The sequence below is a fragment of the Taeniopygia guttata genome, chromosome 2 (genome assembly GCF_048771995.1).
Source record: "Taeniopygia guttata chromosome 2, bTaeGut7.mat, whole genome shotgun sequence".
NCBI lineage: Eukaryota > Metazoa > Chordata > Aves > Passeriformes > Estrildidae > Taeniopygia > Taeniopygia guttata.
The window spans coordinates 5,572,567-5,594,369 of record NC_133026.1 but is presented as its reverse complement, the minus strand read 5'-3'; the positions used below and the strand labels follow the sequence as shown (position 1 = coordinate 5,594,369).

Here is a 21,803-nt window from a genome sequence, read left to right as displayed (position 1 = left end):
ATAATCACAGTAGGGAAAAAAAAGAAAACAAAAAAGGTGCAAAGGTGTCTTTTATAAAGGTTAAATCTATATATTTCAGTGGAGAAAGCTAAGTGAATGGAGAGTGTTAAGGGCTATTTAGGTTGCAGTGTAGCTGGTGTATTATCCCTTTTAATTTTGTTCTTATTATCAATAGAAGGGCAATGCATGCCTCCAGTTATTCTGAGGTTATTGCTGGCAGCAAAGACAATTAGAAACTCTAATTTGAGTCTTGGTGGGTTTGGTTTTTTTTTATTTTATTTTTATTTTTACAAACAGTCACAGCCATTTTCTTCTCACTGCATCCTGGGAACACATTGGTTATTTATGACCCAGTTCAAATGTCGTATGTTGGAGCTTCTAATTGGAACATTTTTCTTTAAAACAACATATAGATATTACCTATGAGGCAGAGGGAGCAGGGAAAGGAAGGCTGCTGGTAGCAAATTCACTTTTAATAGATTCCTGTAAAGTATCCCAGAGAATCAGATTTTGTACCTTTGTATGCCCTGCTTAAGTGGTGTTTTAAATGCATAGTGCAATGCTACTTCAAATGACTTAAAATGCAATCAACTTAAAATGACAAAATGTGGACACCAAGTTTGTCATATACTGTTTTATTTTAATGTCACATCCTAGTACAAGCTGCCCAGAGCTTTGTGTTTCTGGAAAATTCTGGAATTTCTGAAATAGAAATGTATACATTTGCAGAAATGGATATCTGTAAAATTTAAATACATGGTTTTCTGTGAAACAATCAACATTAATGCACTTTGATGGTCAAAACAGAGGGGGCAAATCCAGAGGTCATGTATCACTAATATACAGTCAAGGAGAAATGGTTTCCTTCCAAGAAGTTGAATATTTGCAACATTAGCCCAGCAAAAGTGATCAACTCTGAGCAACAGAGATGAGACATCCACTAAGACATGAAAGGCAAAGAGTAAAATCATACAATTATGATATTAAAGAATAAAAATAAATTATCATAGACTGAATTTGCAGAGTGCTTGGCTTTGCTCTGTAATGCTTCAGGAATTAATTGCTCCAAGTGGCCATTTTACACAATTCCTTATGGAAAATACCTTCTGTTTCCCCTCAGGAAAATGATATCTTGGATTGCAGCAATACCTTGGGACAGAGCAACTTCCCATCACCGCCTCATACCAAGAACACAACAAACAACCTGTCTCATATTTCTAATTAGCAAAGAACTTCTGAGTCACAGGGGTTAGAGATACCAAAGATTCCCACTATAATGCTCAAATTTTTCCTGGGACAGAGAGCAAGACAAAACTGGATGCCTGTGAAATTGTATCCAGGGGACTGCTTTAAAAAACGAGACCACGCTGCACGCATTATGCAACCCTCTTGCCGAGAAAATGACTCAGGAGGATCATTTTCTTTGCCTGCATCATTTTAATCAATAGCTTTCTGAGAAGGAAATGTCACAGCAAGGCAGCAAAATGTCTGAGCCTTCCTGAAGGCATCAGGTGTCGCGTGTGTACCAGCCACAAATTCCACACAGCACCTGGTCCACTGCACCTGCACAAGGGGCTGGGTGTTTCTTGTGATAAAGGCTGGAAAGAAAACAAGTAGTTTAACATCCCACTGGTGCTAAATATGACACTGCTGATGTGGAGCACTTTGTCTTAAAAAAAAAAACCAAAAAAAAAAAAAAAAACCAAACCCTTTTATCTGTCGTTTCAGCAATTTAGGCTTTAATGTTGCATAATGGTACCTCAGCTTCTAAAGGAAAACAGAAATTGAGGGAGTCTTGTTCTCTCCACTCATTTTTTAAGTGGTGGCAGTGTGTGGGCAGATGAACTCTGTACACGTGCTCGACTGGCCTCTGATCACATTTGAAAATGTTCCTTCCTGTAAGGGATGCCTGCAAGTAGCAGATGCTGAATGATGGACAATCACAGCGGGAGAGCCCCAGTGACTGGCAGATCCAGAGAAAGAAAATCTATATTCCATTTTCATTCTTTCATTTCTCTCAAAAAATGAAAAAAAAAAAAAAAAAAAGCCAAAGACCTGCCCCCTTTAATATTTCCCCTGTTTAATGCTAGCATAATCACTCAAAGAGGGCTAGATGTAACGGGAAGACAGCCAGCCAGCCAGCGTGGGGGCAGAGGGGGGGCTGCCAGTCTGCAGCTCAGGGGATGCAGTCACCTGGCAGCCTGCCCTGGAGCTGGGACTCCCTTCCCTTTCACAGGCAATTGCAGAAAATGTCAGTTTTCATTACAAATGACTTTGCAAAATCTCCCACAAAATGGAGTTACCTTTCTCTGACCTGCTCTGCTCACAATTAATCCAGTTATGTGTGGGTTTAGTAAAGCTGGTGAGGGTGAGCTGAGACAGGTTGGGCTCTCACAGACCCAAGCTGGGATCTCAAGAGAAGGGGAGCCCCGAGCCATCAGCCTGCTACAAAAAATGCAGGCAGGCTGTTTTGCTTACTTTACACTTTAGCACAAAGGAAAGGAACAGCTCTAGGCAGTGCTAAAAAACCCACAGTGAGATTTTTCTTCTCTTTTTTTGGCAAAATTTTGCAAATATTTGCTCTGTAAAATTTCTCTCTCTACGAAAAAAAAAAGAAAAATGAAAAGTCTCTTGCAAAATTTCCCTGATGGCAAAAATTCCTGTCTCTACTGATTGTCTAATTTCCTGATGGCACCTGGCACAGCCCTGCTCAGCCCTGGCAAGCCTACAGGAGCTGTGTTGGCAGGAGGGAAGCCAAGGGCTAAAGTTTCACTGCCTGTGGTCTCCAAAGGGGGAAGCTGATCTGCCAAAAGCAGAGTGAGGAGCAGACACCTTGACTATCCCAAGTGCCAGAGAGGGAAGTGGCAGCTTTGCAACCTGCTTTGACGGATGCAAAGGGATTTTTTCAAGTCATCTTAGAAGGCCACAAATTGTTGAGCAACAAGAAGGAATGTTGGCTGCAAAGTGAAGCTGGGTGCAGTCCTGTAAGATGATTTCCAAGCTGTCCTTATCTACTGCCTTCTGCAGAGGGCAAGAGCATGGGTTGGGAGCAAGAGAGACCCAAACGGATTTCTGCTTAGCACAACACAGGGAGATTTGCCAAGACACATCAGCTGAAAAACTGGAGACAGGTCCCAAAGCCTAGGGGAATGTGGGAATCCAGGGCTTCCCTCTGGCTGCCCTGGAAGGTCTGGGACCCTGGCAGGGGTCAGGAACCCCCCTGGACAGAGCCCCCAGAGACACTGTCTGTGATCTCTGTCCATGGAAAAGAGTTTTCAATCTTACAGGATGAATTACAAGCTCTGAGTGTTTGATATAAGTAATAAGTAAGTGTGGCACGGGTGCAAAAGTAAAATTTTAGGATTCTAGATTAGGGGTCCAAAGGAGACAAGATGTAGGAAATTGGGTGTGTCTTGTCCTTTTTCTCCTTCTTCATACCCTCCATGTTTCACTGTAGTGTTGGCATTTTTCTGTTGGTTTAGGCTGGGGACACACTGTTCAATGTAGGTGACAGATATTGGCACGTTATTGTAAATCCAGCACAGGTAGTTTCTGGTATTTAATGTTTGTACCATCCCACTGAGGGCAGAGCCCCACACGCTGCCCTGCAGGACAGAGCTGCGGCAGGGCAGCAGAACATGTTAGAGATAAACAGAATAAACAACCTTGAAACCAGCACAGACGAATTATGGCTTCTTCTTTGGCAATGGGGCAGAAAGACAGAGACTTTCTACAACCTCGGAATCATCAATGCCACAGATTCCAACAGGGGAATAACCTCAACTTGCCCATGGAAGGCCAGAGCTAGAAATAACAAGCACCAGGGTAAAGAAAATTAAGTGTATATGTTATATCTTGTATTCTAGGACTGATACAAAATGCCTGGTTATTGCTACTACCCAGCCAAACCTGCCAGAACGGGAGGCTTCTCACTGAAGCAGGTCTCACATCTGCAGTGTCTCTGTGCTCCCACCCTGGTCAGTGGCTACTCTGGTCACAGCCCTGCAGGCCACTGTTCACCTTATCCAAAAGCAAATGTCACTACAACAGCACATTCGTGGGGCTTGAAACTGTTCATTACTTTTCACTGACTTTAGAAAGAGACAAAGACAACTGGCACAGACTCCTAGGCTGTAAATACCTAAAATCAGGTGACATGAATCCAGCTTTGAGAGACTGCAGCCTCTGCAGCCTGTCACATCTAACCCTCTGTGATTATGCTAGCATTAAACAGGACAAATATTTTTACAGAAATAAAGGGCTTTTTGAACCTCTGCTGTGAGCTCCTCAAATGCAAACTTAGCAGCATCCACATTCCAGATTCTCCAGATCACTTATGTTCCTATAGGATATCTCTGCTGCCACCACTACATTTTAGGGGCAATCCCACCATGCCATAGCTAGATGGCCTGTGCCTTTTCTAATTCAGACTCTTTTACAATTAAAAGGATTCTAAACATTAAGTTTTAAAACAGTAACACATGGGAACTTTTAAACATGACTCAGAGAAAGATGATTAAAGAAAAAGATTCCATTTTGAGTGCCCCCCTGGGCCACAAATTTTATCACATTGGCCTTGGAAAGCCTTTTCTGCTGTCCCTGCAGCCTGACTGTGGGCTGTCCCTCTGCTTTTCTTTGGACAAGTGTGGTCTCTGCTTGCTTTGCATCTCTACACCCACCTGCTCTGATTTGCACATTAAATTTCCCCTCAAAACATTGGCCGTGCTCTGCTCCCTGCCCCCTTTGCCCCGGGGTTTTCATAGCACCCACCACATGTAGAAGATGCACTACAGGCACCTTCCAGCATAGGTATCAACCCATGGTCAAACACAACTCCATTTCCCTCCAAGATTTTGCCTTGCTTTTTTTTTCTGTAGGTTTCTGTTTTAACATAAAAGTCACTATTAGTCACCAAGAACTGCTGCCTTATGGGTGCTTTACCAGAAATCCTGAATAAAGCTGATTAACCTTTCGCTTATCTCATTTCCTTAAACAGATATCTATCAGGAACAGCCCAAAACCATGGCTAATAACATCAGAATATGTTAGCTTGATAAAAATAGACACTTCATTCAGCTCTCTGCAGAAAAAGGTGGCTGTGAGGACTTGCTTGCCAAATGTAAAGCAATGCTGGCAGTTATCAAAATGGGACATTCCCAAGCCATGGTCAAAACTTTAAAAAGCAGGAAATTCACCCCTCAGGTGGCACTTCACTTACCAAATTGCCAATGTACAGCATGTGCTCAAACTCCTTGGTCATCTTGTAATGCTCCAGGGCCATGAAAAGCGTGTTCAGCACAATGCACAGGGTGATGGTGAGGTCGGTAAATGGGTCCATTACCACAAACTTGACAAATTTCTTGATTAAAAGCCAAAGTGGGCAGCAATCCCAAATGAGGAATTTAACAGCAAAGTGGTTCCAGCAGGGAGGACATTTCTGGTGCGATTCCTCAAGCTCTAAGTCACAAGCAGCAAAGTCACAGTCAATTCACACTGAGTTATACCACAAGAGAACACTTAAAATTACTCATTAAACAGAGGAAGACTCACAAATTACCTCAAACTTTTTTCAAAGATAAAAATATTCCTGTCCTAACAGGCTGGCAAATTACACACTTTGGGGTTTTAGCCAGTTGACCTGCACTTAGCAGACAGTGACCTGTTCTGAAAGTAAAAACCTTTTAAAAGTGTCACAGGCAAAAAGTGAGAATCACACTAAATATGTGAACTCTAGAATTATATATAAGCTTGGATTCTTACTCTATTTTCCATTTGCTAATTTCAAATGGACAAACTACGCTATCTTCATTTAACTTAGATTGGAATATGTTATTTTTCATTCCCCAGTCACATTTTCAAAGTATCTTAAGTAATACCTTTTAAAGCAGATAAGAGATGAAAGAGCTTAAATCCAAGATTTAAAGCTGATTTAAGTACTTGAGGACCAGAGTATCACTGGTTGTCAACAGAGTTTCTGTCCTTGATGTGCAATCCCAAAAGGCATTAAATATCTGATTTTTCTGAAAGGCCCACAGACAAAATCAGGGAGCACACAAGCCAGTTTCAAAACACTACTAAAAATGTGCTTTTTAAAGGTGCTCTTAAAATATTGCTGTAATACCACTTTTACATGCTCATCTTACCTATGCCCAAAAGAATTGAAATAGCTTCATAAATATAATTTGTGTTAAATGGTGAAAAAAAAAAAAGTCAAAAAAGACAGTCAATGGCTAAATGACAATGATCAGCAGAATTGTTCAATGCCTTCCTTTTCTGATTCCTTTATGGGCATGGAATGCTGTATTATGGTTTTAGTCTATATAATTAGAAGCTGCACTGATAACAGGAAAACTTCAGCCAAGGCTGTTATTTCAATCAGTTCATAAACAGCCTCCTCTCCCAAGGCAGGAAGCATTTGGGACAAGGAGAAATGACCCCAGGCTGTGCCAGGGGAGCTTCAGATTGGATACTGGGAAAAAATCTCTTCACTGAAAGAGTGGTTAAGCACAGATGGAGTCACCATCCCTGGAAATGTTCAAAAACTGAGTGGACGTGGCACTTTGCAATATGGTTTGGTGGCATGGGGGTATTCAGTCACAGGTTGGACCTGCTGATCTTGGAGAATTTTCCCTCAGATTTTCTGATTCTTTACCCACTTTTCTTCAAAGGACAACAGAACTGTGATATTCGGTGTTTTCCATCAAGCTTTCAAAAGACCATATGGTGTCCTACCTGCACAGGTTTTGCACACACATCTACACTACTCTGAGATCTTTAGGAAATTAAATTCCTCCCAAGAAATGACTTTTACAGCCTCCAAGTGAGAGTTTACAGGTAACCCTATAATTATTTGAGAACCCTGGATTTCAATGTAAAATACTTTTCTTTTCTTTTTTTTTTTTTTTTTTTTTTTTTTTGAAACTTGCCTCTGAAAGCAATAAGGAGTTTAGGGCAGTCAATTCCTTAAGGATCTAATTTTCCAGGTAAATCTAGCACACATTGATCTATATTCTTATTCTTCACAACATAAGCCCCTTTAAGTCCAGGTTGCTGCTAAAAGGTTTGGTTTCAGCCTCAGCCACATGTTATTTCTCTGTCTTTTTACCAGCTTTTGTGCTCTTCTGGGTGAGCTGGTTCTGCTTGTTGATCCAGCTGAAAACCAATCATACAAAGTGCAGGAACACAGCAAGGGAAGGAGGAGGGTATGACTTTGGCAGTGATGTGGCATTAAAATGGTTTAAATTAATTAAGAATCCACATCCTTTCCCAGTAAATAGGATCTTTGGAAAACACAAGATTTTTTTTTTTTTAATATCTGAAAAAGGAAAAAGTAAAATTAGCCTCTGTTTTTTCTGATACTGTAAAAAATGATCAGAAAAATACATTCAGCATTGTGATGTTTTTCCTCTTAGTTTTAAATTTAAAAAGAGATATGTCCTTTCTTTTCTGCAAGGCTTTGTAATGTCTGGAAAAAACAGACAGTTGTTGACTGCCCAAGAGCTAAGAGCAGAAACCAAATAAGAAAAGGGGAAGGGATTTCTGATCTGGCTGTTTCAAAGTTTGGCACAAATCTTACAGCCATGAATATAGTTAAATCCTGTGATATATTTTATTCTGATCTGATGTTCCTTGTTAACATGTATTCAATTTCAATGACCAGTCAAAGTCTGGGAGTTAGGAAACCTTTAATAAGGATTTCTTCTACATAGAATCATTTAGGTTGGAAAAGACAGCTAAGATCACTGATTCCAGCTGTTATCCCTTGACTGCCAAGTTCACCACTAAACCACATTCCTGAGTGCCATGTCCTCTAAGATATTCTAGCCTGGATGGTCACTATTTCTGTGATATAAAGGAATAGAAAAATACCATTAAATAAACAAGAAATCCAGATGTCCAGGTCTTTTAAGCATTCTTAACACATTGCAAGAGAGCAAATCAGTCACAAAGCTAATTTCTAAAAACCCCACAGAAAACAAATAAAACCTTTGCAGAGTACATTAAAAACTGGAATACACCAAAGCAAATTATTTCCCTATTAAGAACACAGCTCTTTATTCATTCAGACACAAATACATCTTCTGGCCACAACACTGCTGAATATAACCAAGGGGAGGGTAAAAAACTGAGGGAGAGGAGGGGCTTTGTGGTTTCACACTGGGCAATGTCCAGCTCCTGTTTGTGAGTCCCTATCCATCAGTCACACAGAGAATTAGGCTGCAGGAGAACCCACAATTTCCCTTGCTACTGTGCTCTTGAGTGACATTTTTCTGTGCTCTTAGGTGCTGCCTCCTCTCTCTCATCCTTGTTTGCAGTATAGGAAACACGAGACAGTGTAGGAAGCCTTTTCATGCTACAAGTCAAAACACTGGGAATGTGGGGGTCTTGCTCTGAGTTGTCTTGCTCTCAATAAATTTGCAAGGGGAACATGCAAAGTTCCTGCCTATGAAAACCCAGAGGAGGAAAATGCTCCTGCACCTCATGAGAAGAGCAGTGGAAAAAGCTGTTGAGAAATATTTGCGTGGGTAAAGCCGTCCTTTGAGCATCCTCAGATTCCACAGTGGGACTCAAACACGCACCACAATGCAGAGTCCCTCTTGTGAAAAAGACTTTGGGACTTTCCTCCCCCACAATTTGGAGGTTCTGCATGTGCCAGGCTTTCCACCAGCCCCAGAGAGATGAGACACCAGCACATACACAGTGACCCAAAACCAGCCTGGTGCTCTGCACTCCAGTGAGCCCTGTGCACATCTAACACCATGACAGCACTTAAATCTTAAAATCTTAAATCTTACCCCTCCAATTCTGATTATGTGGCACTTTCTCTGGATTTTTGCAAGTCCATGGGTAAGATACGGATTGTGTTGCCTCTGTTATAGGGGTTGCAATAATTCTCCTTAGTGCCTTCTCTCAAAATTATATCAGGGCATTTTGTGTCACATTTTTTCCTGTCTTTTAACACAGATGTGGTTTTGAGCTGGGAAACTGAGGATGTCTCTTACCTTCCAGGGCACTGGTGATGATGCTGACAGCACTCACTGCCCTCTGCCTCTGAAAGGGCTCATCTGAGTGGTCCACTGAGGGCCGGTGGGGCATTAAAAGCTGTTTCTTGCTTGCCTCGTCCGAGGGGGAGGTCTGTTTAAAGGAACACACTGGATCAGCAGAGTAAAACCAAGGCAGATACTGGGTAGAGATTTCAAAACTGCCTAAGCATTAGTTTTGTCATCTGAAGAGTCTAAAGCTCACTGACTTCTGAGTTAAAGGCATTCTGGTGGGGCACAGCTTTTGGAAATGGCACTTTGAGCAATTTTGGAAAATTTATTCTGCCCTTCACCTTCATGTAAAGTGTGGGTGAAAATAAAGGAAGGCTTTCGATGCCAGAGGAATAGCAGTGCTGCTTTCCTATGCTCTTCACTTGTGAAAGAAGGCCTGCTTAATTACATTAATTAATCCATTATTTCTGAAAAGTGTTAAGTATTTAATTATACAGCTAGAAAAGGAAAAGGGCGTGGGTAACAGCTCCATTGCAGACCTCTGATATCATACCAAGCAAACTGACTCCCCAACACATGTTTTTCCTTGTCCTGAAACACTGCCAAATCTCAGGAACATATTGTCATTGTGGTGATCTTTGGTGTTATGGATTCTGAAGCTCTGTAATTAGGGGAGAGACTTAACTTCTTTTTCTCAGGAAAAATAAATAACCTAACCCTTGTTCTCATGTTTCTCAAGGAAAAGCATAAAAAAAAAATCCCAAAGAAATCAAATACCAGAAAAACAGAACTCCCAAACTGTCTTTGTTTAATGTCTCATTTTAAATTAGTTTTTTTCTTTTTGTAGGCTTGGGTTTCTGAAGTCAGACAAAAATACAGCATAGCTGAAGACACACACTGCATTAAACACTTTATATTGTCAGCTCAGAGGAGCAAGATGTTAAGGCTTTTATTATTACAAGCTCCCACTTTATATAGAGAACAAATCCCACTTGGTTTACTCCTCCAGATCCTAATCAAGTGGAAGCAAAAATGGTTGAGGTGCAAGAATCTGGAAAAGCCAGGTTTGAAATCATTCTCTGTCACAGACCTCCTGGTTGAGACCCTCAGCTTCCCAAAATAAATGTTTAACAGCCCCTGCCCTGGTCCTCAAGCATCTGTGAGGTCTGAGACACTGTGGAACAAGAGAGGTGTAGATGGATGGATCCTGGTGGCTCTTGTGCTACAGCTCGAGGAAACAGGAAAGGAGAAGAAATCCCTACAAATGAGAACCTCTGGTTTATTCAGATATTAGAGTAGCTGCTTTAGTTTCTCCATAGACAAATGAGCTACAGGAATTAGATTCAGTCTTCTGGATCTTCTCATCCCTTGGGTTTGAAATGGCCCTGACCCCCCCGATCAGCACCTGGAATGCCAACCAAGATGTGCCAAAAATCAGCAGCTCCACAGCTCTGCTGTTTGTGCCCAGGGACACAGGAGCCCTCCTCTCCACCATTCCTCTACCAAAAATGCTCTTCAAGAAAGGCAATTCCATGAGAAAAGCAAGAAATAAAAGGTGATGAACCTCTACAAGCTCAGTGACCTCTTCAGGGCAGGGGATATCCCCAGCAAAGGGCAAAGATGTTTGGCCACTGGTTGACAAAGAAAATTATAACCAGGATGCAGGCCCAGGTCACTTCAAGTACTGCAGTTAAAAACACCAATCACTGCAAGGCCAGAGAAGAGTAAGGACTTTGAAAGCAAGCACTTAAAACATTAGCTGGGCCAGAAAATCAGTAATGCTCCAAAATGGCCTTACCCTCCCCTCCCCCCCAAAATGTTCTATTAAAGAAAAATTCAACTGAATCTGCTCATTGCCCATTGAGTTACTGGCAAAGTCATCTCAAAAGGAAAGTTATAATCAGAAATTCTTCAAAGAGAGGCATACACAACAAAAAAAAAAAACCTCTCTCCTTGGCTTAGGAGCCAGGGAATACCAGGAATGGTGCTTCAGATGCATTAGTTTGCTTGATTTCCTCCACCTCAAACACATCCAATAAAAACCAATGAAACAACAAATGTTTTATTAATGAAGAAAGCATCTACAAAATTGCATAATCATTCACAGCAGTTTGGAATACATAACAAATACATGGTACCAAAAATAAATAGCTAGACAGGGTGAAGAAAAACAAATTTTTAAGTAGAATACATTAAAAAAAAAAAAAAAGAAAAGTAAAGAAAATAGGAAAAAACCCCAAACCACAAGTTTGTCTCTGTAAAATGAACCATAAGAAAACCTCAAATTTCAAATCTCTGTGGATTATTTCAGTCTTTTTAAGGTCTAATATCTTCCCATCCTATCTGACCTAAAGTGTGGGATGCACCAGTAACATGTCATCAGACAACCTCATTCCCAAGAGTCCTTTATCTGAAGGCCACCTTTTATTCACAACTGCAAAGTGGTAGAAACCCAAAGGAAAAACATTCTGAGGTTAATTCTTCCTGTTTTTAAAACATTTATTTAACTAAATAAAGTCAGGCCCCTGTTCCCTGCCAGCCCCCTGGCACCTGGCACAGAGCAGAGGACACAGAGTGTGGCAGGCAGTGCCACTGGGCAAAGATTTGCCAAGAGAGCAGCAAAACCATTACGTAGTCACTTTGCCCCTTACTAGGAAGAATTTTTCCAGGAAAGAAAGTTTCCCTCCAGGTGAATCGCTTAAAATTATTAAAGCTGCTTAAGGAAGGTCAGAAGATTTTGCTCTATGTAAAAAGTAGATATGTGTGGGTTTGGGTTTATATTATTATTATTTATTTTAGAATAGAGATAGCTGATAGTCACACACGAAACTGGCAGCTTTTGCACTGTGACACAGAAACAATTCCAGGAATTGGACAAGCAGGCAGCATGAAGGCTATTATCACCTCTGAGAGAACACACACAGGCACAGTTGCTCATTGTACTTGTATTTCTATAGAAATTAAGCATAAAATAACAGCTGTCCCCACAGTTATGCAAGGAGTCTCCCTAGGATCCAGATGAGAAATCACAGTGGAGTTAAATATAGACACCTCCAGCAGGATAAGATTATTTGTGTTGCCCCCTGATTGACTGGAAATGTTCCTCCTCTGGATTAGCTAAATTCTATAGAGACAAATATACTATCCAGTAATTTACATGTAAATGAGGATGCATAACAGGGATATTTTCTTCTCACTGCCTACAGTTTTGAACTATGTCAAAATGATTATGTGAAGATAGACTTCAACATAGCAGCATTTTTAAAGACCATTTTTGGGGACCAGGACAGGTTTCATTTTCCTTGTACACTTCAAAATTTTTCAAGCAGAAAAAGGTAGACAGGCCACACCATGAGCAATGGACCCAGTAAGGCACCAGCACAAATATTTAATGAAATTGGAGGTGGCCATAATAGAGCACAGCATTAAAAAGAAACCACCTAATTTTGGGGATGCTTGACTATTTAAAGAGATGCTTAAACTAAACTAAAACAGTTTGAAATATTTGTACCAAATCTAAGTGATTCACACTTAGGATGTACAAAAGCAAAGTTTGAAGTGAGCAGAAACCAGAGCTGTGGTGACAACTCTGTATGACAGCATCAGAGGGAGCTTTTATCCACATAACTTATTGGAAGATTTTTGGATGACTTATTCTGTTGACCTTTATTTCTGAACATGGAAACTGCTAACACTTTCCCTTTTCACCAGCAAGAAGTGAAAGAGAAAAATTTTACCTCAGGGTGATTTTAGGATCAACATGAAAACCTCAAACCAATGTGGTCAGCAAAAGCCTTTTATGCTTAGCTGAAACAAAAAGCAAGGTCTTTTTTGTTTGTTTGTTTGTTTTTATTTTTAAATAATATCACAAAAACTAATATAATCTAAAGATACATTCCTTAATCTTTATTTCAGTCCCTTGATAAACAGCTTGGCCACTCTCCAGGTGTTTTCCCTCCTGCCAATCTAGTAATGCCCAGAATTTCAAGTTTCCTAGAAAAGAAAGCATGAGCGTGGCCAAGAGGAAATTCAGGAATGGTTCTTTGTGCAAGAGGGTGACCCCAGGTTACTCCAGCCTTGTTGCCCATCCCAAAACCATGTCACAGGCTGCCCTGCCCTGCTCCTGGACTGATGGGAAGCTCTGGTGAGGAGGTGCCCCAGGGACAGCAAAGCAGTGGGGATCACTACCTAACAGCCTGTGCCCACTTGGAAAACACCACTCTTCACTCCTGCATCCATTTCTCTTCCACTTCCACATCTGGAATAATTGTAAAGTCAGGTTAAACTAAAATTCCTGTGATTTCCCTGGAGTGCTACAGAAAAAGGCTCCAGTTGGATTTAGGAGAATAGAAGAGATGGTGTTTTGTGTGTTCCTTAACCCTCTAGAAGTTCTTGACAACCACAGGTGAGATCTCACTCAGCCTCATCAGAATCCATGGATAAATTGAGCTCTGGGCAAGAGCTCATAAACTAAATCAAATTCTGCTGAAGCATTATCAATACCTTGTGAAGGGAGGTGTTATTCTAACCTCTTAACTAAGAAACACCAAGACACAACAGAGCAAGGCAAAGCCACAAATAAATACTGCAGGATGGTGCAGAACCTTTAGGTTGTTGTGTGTCCTGAAGTTACTTACCTAATATATAGACTTTATCTAAATAAGACAAAAGCCAAAATCCCACCCAGCAATAAGCAGGAGTGTAAAAATGTATAATTTTTTAAAACTCTCAGTTTCATGTCAAGACAAAAACAATTAGAATGTCTAGCATGGTCACAAAGTCCTGCTTATGTCTTATTTACACACTGGGATAAATTTGATAAAATCAGCAGCTGCACCACTTGAAGAAAGCTGATGGGAGAACAGGACAGCCCTGAGTCCCCTGGATTTCCAGAAGAGTGACTAAGACCTGCCATGGGTTTCCTGGGACAAGGTCCCTGCACCCCTCAGACGTGACCACATGTTGCTCTTCCCCTCCAGGTGATGACTGCTGGACCCAGACCTGGTTTTGAGAAGGGATTTTGCAGACCACACTTCCATATTGCACTACTTTGCTCTTCCTATCACCTCTGGAGGCTCTCTGTCTGGAGCCCTCCTGGCACTGAACCCTCTGTGCAGGTCCCCAAAATGCTCCTTGTGGGAACTCTCTTGTGGCATGGGGACACCCATGGCTGTAGCAAAGTCTCCCTGCAGAGGGTAGGATGTCCCCCTCTTGCTCAGGCTGTGCACTGAAGCCCCTGGGGACTTTCAGGACTACTTTGATGCAGATGAGCCCATGGGCAAGTGGCTGCTCAGCATGGACCACGCTGACCATGATCAGCAAACCTGATGGCCATCAAGATTCCCCAGCTGATGAGACTGATGGGCTCTAGCACCTAAAACCCTCCCCTTTTCCTCAGCTGGATTTAGGAATTAGGGAGAGGAGATGGACAGTGCAGACACACTTGGTTTCTCATGGAAACCCACTCATCCATTTGTGCCAAGCATTCAAGGCCATCTGAAGAGCATTTGAAACTGGATTTTTTATCTTACATGCTTTTCTGCAGCCAAGTGCCAGGATGTCACTCCTCTGAGTCACCAGCTGAATAGTGGGATAAACTGCTGCAGCCACTTCTCTCTTGGGAGATGGCAGCTGAACTACACAGATGTTTTCCACGTCAGCTCAGCTGCCACCTGCAGCCATTCCCATGGGGAAATGGCCCTTGGCTAGGACTGGGGACAGTTGCAATGACACAAGGCATGGAAGTTGTTCCTTGTGGTCCCAACCCAACCACTTTGCCTGGGGTAAACAGTTCAGGGTGAATATTGCTGAAGCTGATCGGGCCAAAATGCTCAAAAGTGGTTAATGACCGTGCTTTTCTGGAGGAACCTGAGGAGGACCCACTTTGGAATAATTTGTGACAGCTATGGGCTAAGTCACTATTTGTGGCTGAAGGCCTACAGGGTGAAAATGCAAAACCAGAGATGGTCAGATCTTGTTTGATGTTTGCTCTGTCTTTTAAGTCACAAGTGCTCCTCCAAGCTTTCCCCAAATCAGAATTCAGTGATCTCCCCCCTTTAGTAGCAGTCTGATGGGTCTGTGTTATGTTCAACTGATACTACTCAGCATCAGTGACCTAAAAAAGTGCATCTTCAAAAATCTAATGCTGTAAATTGTGGTTTTTTTCCACCTCCATCTACCCAGGTGTTCCATTTGCATGAGCAAAGCCACAGTTACACCTCAGGAAGCTGCAAGTCAGGGCTTAAGCCACGTTACAGTGATGCATTTTCATGGACTGTCCCTTCATTTCTTGCTCATGAAAGACACAACAGATAGCCCAAGTGAGTCCTTTTCCACCATGGGCTCACACTTGCTCAAAATACATAACAGCAGAAGGGCCAGAGAGGTTAATGAGGTAACTGCAACATCTTTCTTTTACCTTCCCCAAACATATCAAGAGATTATAAAAAGAAACCAGAGCTGCTAGCAAAGAACAAATTCACCTACAAATTTTAACGTGAAAAAGGTGAAAATCATCAAATGCAAAGCCAAGAAACATGCTGATTTATCTCCAAGCATGCTGAGGGGTCAGATTTGCTATTTCCTTCTGCCTGAGCCACAGCTGAGGCTGCACGTTTGTGCCCAGTGCTTATGGCTCCTGCAGTGAATACATCTGTACAGCAATGGGCCCCTTGCCAATCAGCCTTTAACTCCAGCTCACATCTTCTGGATAGATTAGATACCAAAGCTGTTTTGCAAAAGACACAACATCCTTCACATTGCACCACTGGATGAGCATCTGTTACTGTAGTGCCTGGGTGTTATTTCCTAGATGGCCAGGGAGCCACCAAGTGAGCTCACCCACCCCGAGAATCCATTTCCAACATCCATTTATTCAAAAGGCAGGAAGCCCACAAGTGAAAATAAATGCCAGCAGAGCTCAGAGCCTCCCTGTCACCTCAGGACCCAATCCTGCAAAACACTGATATTTTCTGTGAAGGGTTGAGTGCTCTTGTGCTTTGCTAAGCTTTTTCTGACAGCTGGGACAGCCTCAGCAGCCTGCAGAGCTGATTTCCTCACAGAGAAAAGGGGACATCCTCTACTTATCTACTGAGGTCTTATAACTTCGGTTCAGAATTTTTTTTTAACAGATGCACAAATATTCTTCCCCAGCTCCTTTAATACACACTTTCTTTTTTTTTTTTTTCCACAAAGATAAATCCAGTAAAACTTCCATATCTACAAACAGCATTTCTGTTGCTCAGCTGTTTACAGAATTGTCTCAGGACTGATCATCCTTGTCCACAGAGAGTAAAAGTGGGATTACCAAAGTCCTAAATGAAGGAAGATGTGAACATAAGAAAAAGAACCAACAGTCTCAAAACTGACAACAAAACAGATAATTCTCACACCAACCAGTTTCCCACATGTAGCATGGCCCCTTCTCTCATGGTGGTGTGAGAATCTATTTGCAGAACTACAGGGAATGCCCAGATAGGTGAGGAAAAAAATTCAGTCCAAACCCTGAAAGGAATAAAGCTGCTTGGCTCCAGACACAAAAAATGCTTCTCAATTTACTGATAATCTGACACCACGGCTGGGATCCATCACACTCACCTTTCTCTTTAGGAGATACCTTGCTTAATTCATGTTATAATCACATTTGCTTTTTTCACCCCACAAACGTAACCTGGTTTTGGCACCTTGTTACTCTGAGTGGGCTTTATCTCACCTAACTTAAGACTTGTGGTTAAAGTGAACAGCAAAAGGCATTTCCAAGGAGAGAGATTAATTCTGGTCTGTTTTGATCCCTAAAATGAAATGAATCCTGCCCACACTGACTGTAGTAGTGACCTCCATCATTTAAAAGACTGTGAGAGTGATGAGCTGCAATGCATATTATCTACACAAGAAAAGATAAATTCCCACTATCTCAAACTAGCAACCTGTCCACATTGCCTGTGTAGCAGCTGTTTCCAAAACCACCATCTCATGGTGCTGCTCTGCAACAAAGATGCTGGCAATCTGCAAAAGGGCTGAAATCTGTTGGTCATCTGCTGATATTTCCTGGGTGTTATTTGAAGTGGATGCTAAACCTTTCTGGGAACTACCTTTGGACTGAAGGAACAGCTCTCCTCAAGTAGCCCAAGAGAAGACCAGAGGTCAGAAGCAAACAGAGACCAAACAGCAAGAGAAAACACAGTCTCAAGATGGCAAGATTGACTGAATCATTTAAAACCCATAATTTTCTATCCACCAGACAATGTCAAGTATTCAAAAGTCAAAAGAAATCAAGTTTAAATCTGTCCCTTCAAGAAAATAAAGTCTCTGTCAAACTCAAGATTTAGGTATTTGCCTCCTGATAGCGCTGAAGAGAAAATCTCACCAGAAGGCATGAACCTCCCTGATGAGGCACTAAGCACATATTTCTCTGTGAATTAACTCATTGTCTTCCCACCTGGCTGGAATGGTGGGTCTGGGTTTCTCACTGTAGACTCCATATGGTGCAAATAAATTACAGCAATCTCCAACAACATTTAGAAGGAAACGAGAGCGCGAATCACATACAAAAGTTTTAAAGTACTCACCAGGTTGCCTGTCCCAGGCTTTTCCATAATAACTGGGGGGAGCAGTAACCCTGCAGGAGAAGTAGGGTCTGGGTTGAGTGCCCCGGTGCCTCCTCCTATCAGGGAAACCACACCATTGCAATCCACTGAGCTGTTCCTTTTGCCCGTCTGGGTGTAGTTGGGAGTAGTAGGGTGAGAACTATGGCTCACTTGACTTTGCACGCTTGGACGCCTCCCAGATCTTGGAATTAAGAGAGAGCCCCGGTGGCTTTCATTTTCCCCAGCGATGCTGATCTCATCATCGGCAAAATCTGTCTCGGAGCAAGTGTCTCTGCCACGGAGTCGGAAACTGAAAACGCTTCCGTGGCTGGTTCTGCGCTTCACCAAGTTTGCACTGGGACCATAACTAATGCCAAGGAGAGTCTGGAAACCCCCAGAAAGGAAAAAGGGGAAAGAGAAACAACATTTTGCAACATGTTTTCAGGAGCGAGGAAGTTCTGGGGGAGAGCAGTATGTTCCATTTTAAACCAAGCGCTTCAGAGAAAGAGAGACTTAATTACAGGTATTCAGGCTCCGCAAAGTTAAGAGGTTGGACAGTCATTCCTAGCCTGTAGGCATTTGTCTAACACTTGACAATTAAAGATGTACTGAAATAGGAAGGGTCAAGGTGGCATTCAGGTCACAGTGTGATACTTCCTTTGCTTCTACTCCCCCCCATGGGACAAGTGCCAGAGGACCTGGGAAGGCAGCACAAGGAGTGGAAGACAGGAGCAGGGAAGGGGATCCAGCTCCAATCTACTGCATCACTACACATCTTCATTACAGCTAGGGAAGGAACAGTGCAGTGGGAGAAGAATAGATAAAGAAATAGGGCAGGAAATGAACTGCAGGGAAAATGAGAAGAAGAGGGAAGAAGAAGAAGCAGAATACGACGGAAGAAGGTGATAAAAGAAAAAGAAAAAAAACCAAAAACAAACCAAGAGCAAGAAGAGGGATATGGTTTATTAGTTTGTAAAATTATTATCTCAATGCACATGGCTGCTTAAGGGCTAGGTAACCTCAGTACACAGCAGTCTCCCTCACTTAAATATCAGCCTTGACGATCCACTCTGACGTCAGTTAGTGAGACTGCAACTCTGCCAGAGCATCAGCAAGATGTAGCCAAGGACTAAACACACCTAAAATCCGGCAGAGCAAAAGGGATCTTCAGAAAATGTCTAAGGAATTCAAGTCTACCCCTTTCTCTTTTTTCTAAAGAGGAAATTACTGGAGTAAGAGCATTTAGGCAGAACATATTTTTGAATTTATGCCTGCACAGAATTTCCAGTTTCTTCAGAACTTTCCCATGAGCCAAGTATCTATGAAGAGAGGTCAGATTGCCACAGCACCCACAAACCAGACACATCAAACGAAGCCTGATTTTATTTTGTCCTGTAGCTTACACCACTGAGTTATGTAATGATGCTATTTAGTGACACTGGTACATGGAGGAGTACAAAACCCAGGCTCTTTCTAACTAAAAACAGAGCTTTTGGACTGCAACCAAATTTCAGCTGGTCAGAAATCCATGCCTGGGTTTCCATGGCACAGTCATTGAGACTGATTTCTGATGGCAACACACTTCCAGCTGCTAAGATAGCATCTGAATGATGACTCAGCCTTATTCCCTCCAACCATGCCAGACACAGCCTTGCAGAGAAGATTTACTATCAGCTTTGAAATGTGTCTCCCATGCTTCTCATGCATATGACATCCAGGGGCGAAAAGTGAAAACAAGGAATATTAATCTGAGAAATAAACTGGAAATGCACAGCTCCAATCCACGGTGCTTCTGGCACGTGGTGTCCTGAAACCTATCCAGAATGAAGCTAAAGAGCAATTCTGGGTTTAGAAATGGTGCAATTTGATATGCAACCCTCTTGACCAATGAGACAACAACATTAACAATTGGATTAAAAAATGCATGTCATCTACAGAAATCCAGCTCTGGGTAAATTTTGTGAGCTGAGGAGTCATTAATTGGTCACATTTACTTACACCACTTACATGTCTTCTATGAGCTTTTTATGGCTGCCAAGTATCCCTAAATTCACTGACAACAAAATAGAAAATGACTTAGCCCATTACATGGCTATTCAAAACAACAAAACAAACTGATTTAAACTTTGCCCTCAGTTAAACAAAGAGAAATTATCTGGAGCTATTTATCATCCCTTGATACATACAGCATGGGCAGATTCATATTCATGCATGTCAGGAACATTTACATAAAATCTTATTTAATAACACTGTCACTCTGTTTTTCTTCCCTGCAATAGAAAGTAGTAACAAGTGCCACAAAGTTTTGACTTGGAGGCAACTAGCAAAAGACTATAAAAATGTTAATAATGCCTTTGTATAATATTTTAAAAGCCCTCAGAGACAAGTTTCCTCCTTTTCTCCTCCTCTCTTTTTATTTTAAGCCTTGTAGGTTTCTATTAAGATATTTTTTTTTATCTCTAGCAGGGATAGGATAGATATCATCAGATGAATGAAAGAAAATAAACCAGATCGAGGGTAATCTTGAGGCAAAAAAAAAAAAAGAAAAAAAAGGAAAAAAATTGAAAAAAACTAGATTTATAAAAATGTTTAATGGGCATTTTAAATTCATTAAAAAAATAAAGTGGTAATATGTTTCCTTCCACTGTTCTAGCACAGACTGTATGTTGTATCTGCTATTTTAATATCAGTTAAGATATTAAATACCTGTTTCTTCTGAAAGTTTCAATTTAAATTGCCTTGCTCAGAGCTTGGTCTGTCCAGGAAAGTACAGTGTGGAACAAGTGATGTTTCAGACTGAGGCTTACCATCCTCCTTTGACCATCATCATAGTCAGATTTGGGATTCCTTTGGTCTTCCCCATATTCATCTGCCCCCAAAGATTTCTTTTTCTTTCTCTTATTTCTTCTTTCTTTCGCACTTTTAGGTGACATTTCCAGTGAGCTGAGTGACATTGAATCAATTCCTTTAGCTGCTAGTGCCTAAATCAGAAGATTATAGAAGGTATAGATATTGTTATTTCAGGATTTCAGTGAAAACTACTGCCGCTTAGAAATTACTTTTCATTTTAAATTTTAAGGTTGTATAGGAGAGATACTAAAAAATTCTGGAGATAAAGAATCATAAAACTTAGGAGTGGCTGCATAAAAGGATGTTTTTTTCTGTGGGGTTCCCACACAAGAGTGTTTGGCATATCATGAAGGAACAGCCGGCATGCACAGCCGTGCACACATCTCTGGAGTAACACTTCTGGTGCCAGGCAAAGAAAAATCTCAGGTTGGGGAACCTCAGATTAAAGTTCTCCTGGAACTTTGAAGGGCTTTGAAGGGCTGGACAGCAGGGCAGCCCAGCTGGCTGCTGGGATTTTCCCTCCCCTGCACAGAGGGATGCCAGGAGCAGCAGGCAGCTCAGCTGGCACGTTTCTGTAAACACTTATCCCGATGGCAGCGCAGGCAGCTGCGACCAGAGATGCAAAGAAAGAGCCATGGGCTGAACTGGAGATAAGGTGGCCTTTGCTGTGCCTCCATGCTGTGCTGGCTATCTGCTGGGATCTCTGCAGGGGCAGGCAGATAACACACCAGCTGCTGGGAGCCCTGCAGGAGCCCAGTTCCAAAGCCTGAGCACCAAAACCACAGCCCTGGGAGGAAATCAGCAGCCAGGAGGAAGGATGGATAGGAGCTGGCAGAGCTGGGGCCCAGGCAGGAGGAGTGAGGGGACTCTGGACACAAGGGTCAGGTTTGGAGGTGCTGGAGAACCAGTGCTGGCCACATCAGTGGCCTGGAGACCAGCCCAAAGCAGAGCCCCCAGCTGAAACACCTGAACAGAGTGAATTGTTAAAAAAAGCCTCTCCCGGTTCCCCAGAACAGGAGAAACAGATGAATCCTCAGTGCTATTGTCTGTAAGCCACTAGAATCAAACAGGCAATCATCTCTCCACTGCAAAATACTCCCTTCCTCCCACAGGCATCAGTCCAAGGAAAGTGAAGGCACTTAACAGCCGTGTAAAGAATCAATCATGTATTTCAAGGAGTAGCAGTAGCTCTATCAAGCTGAGAGCACAACAAAACTTAATTCCTGTGGGAAATATCTTTCATAAGCAAGCTGCTTAGAGCAGAGAGGAGGAGGGCTCAGACACTGGTCTAGGTTGTTTTGGTTGGTTTCTTGTTTTTTTTTTTTTCTTTTGAGTCAATTGATTTAATTGCAATGCTGAAGTGGTTTCTCTTCAT

At 42.0% G+C, this 21,803-nt stretch overlaps 1 protein-coding gene across 5 annotated transcripts in view; it reads right to left on the bottom strand.

Annotated features, from left to right (window-relative positions):
• LOC100221337 (sodium channel protein type 5 subunit alpha) overlaps nucleotides 1-21,803 on the bottom strand; it is a 217,043-nt gene that overhangs the window by 99,840 nt on the left and 95,400 nt on the right. For 4 of the 5 annotated variants that reach the window (XM_072925296.1, XM_072925295.1, XM_072925297.1 and 1 more), the window contains exons 11-14: nucleotides 20,386-20,559; nucleotides 17,561-17,962; nucleotides 9,003-9,135; nucleotides 5,219-5,457 (exon numbers count right to left, since the gene is read on the bottom strand). In XM_072925296.1, the coding sequence (XP_072781397.1) occupies nucleotides 5,219-5,457; nucleotides 9,003-9,135; nucleotides 17,561-17,962; nucleotides 20,386-20,559 (948 nt within the window). The remainder of the gene's footprint in view (nucleotides 1-5,218; nucleotides 5,458-9,002; nucleotides 9,136-17,560; nucleotides 17,963-20,385; nucleotides 20,560-21,803) is intronic. The other variant, XM_072925300.1, reaches the window with a different exon arrangement.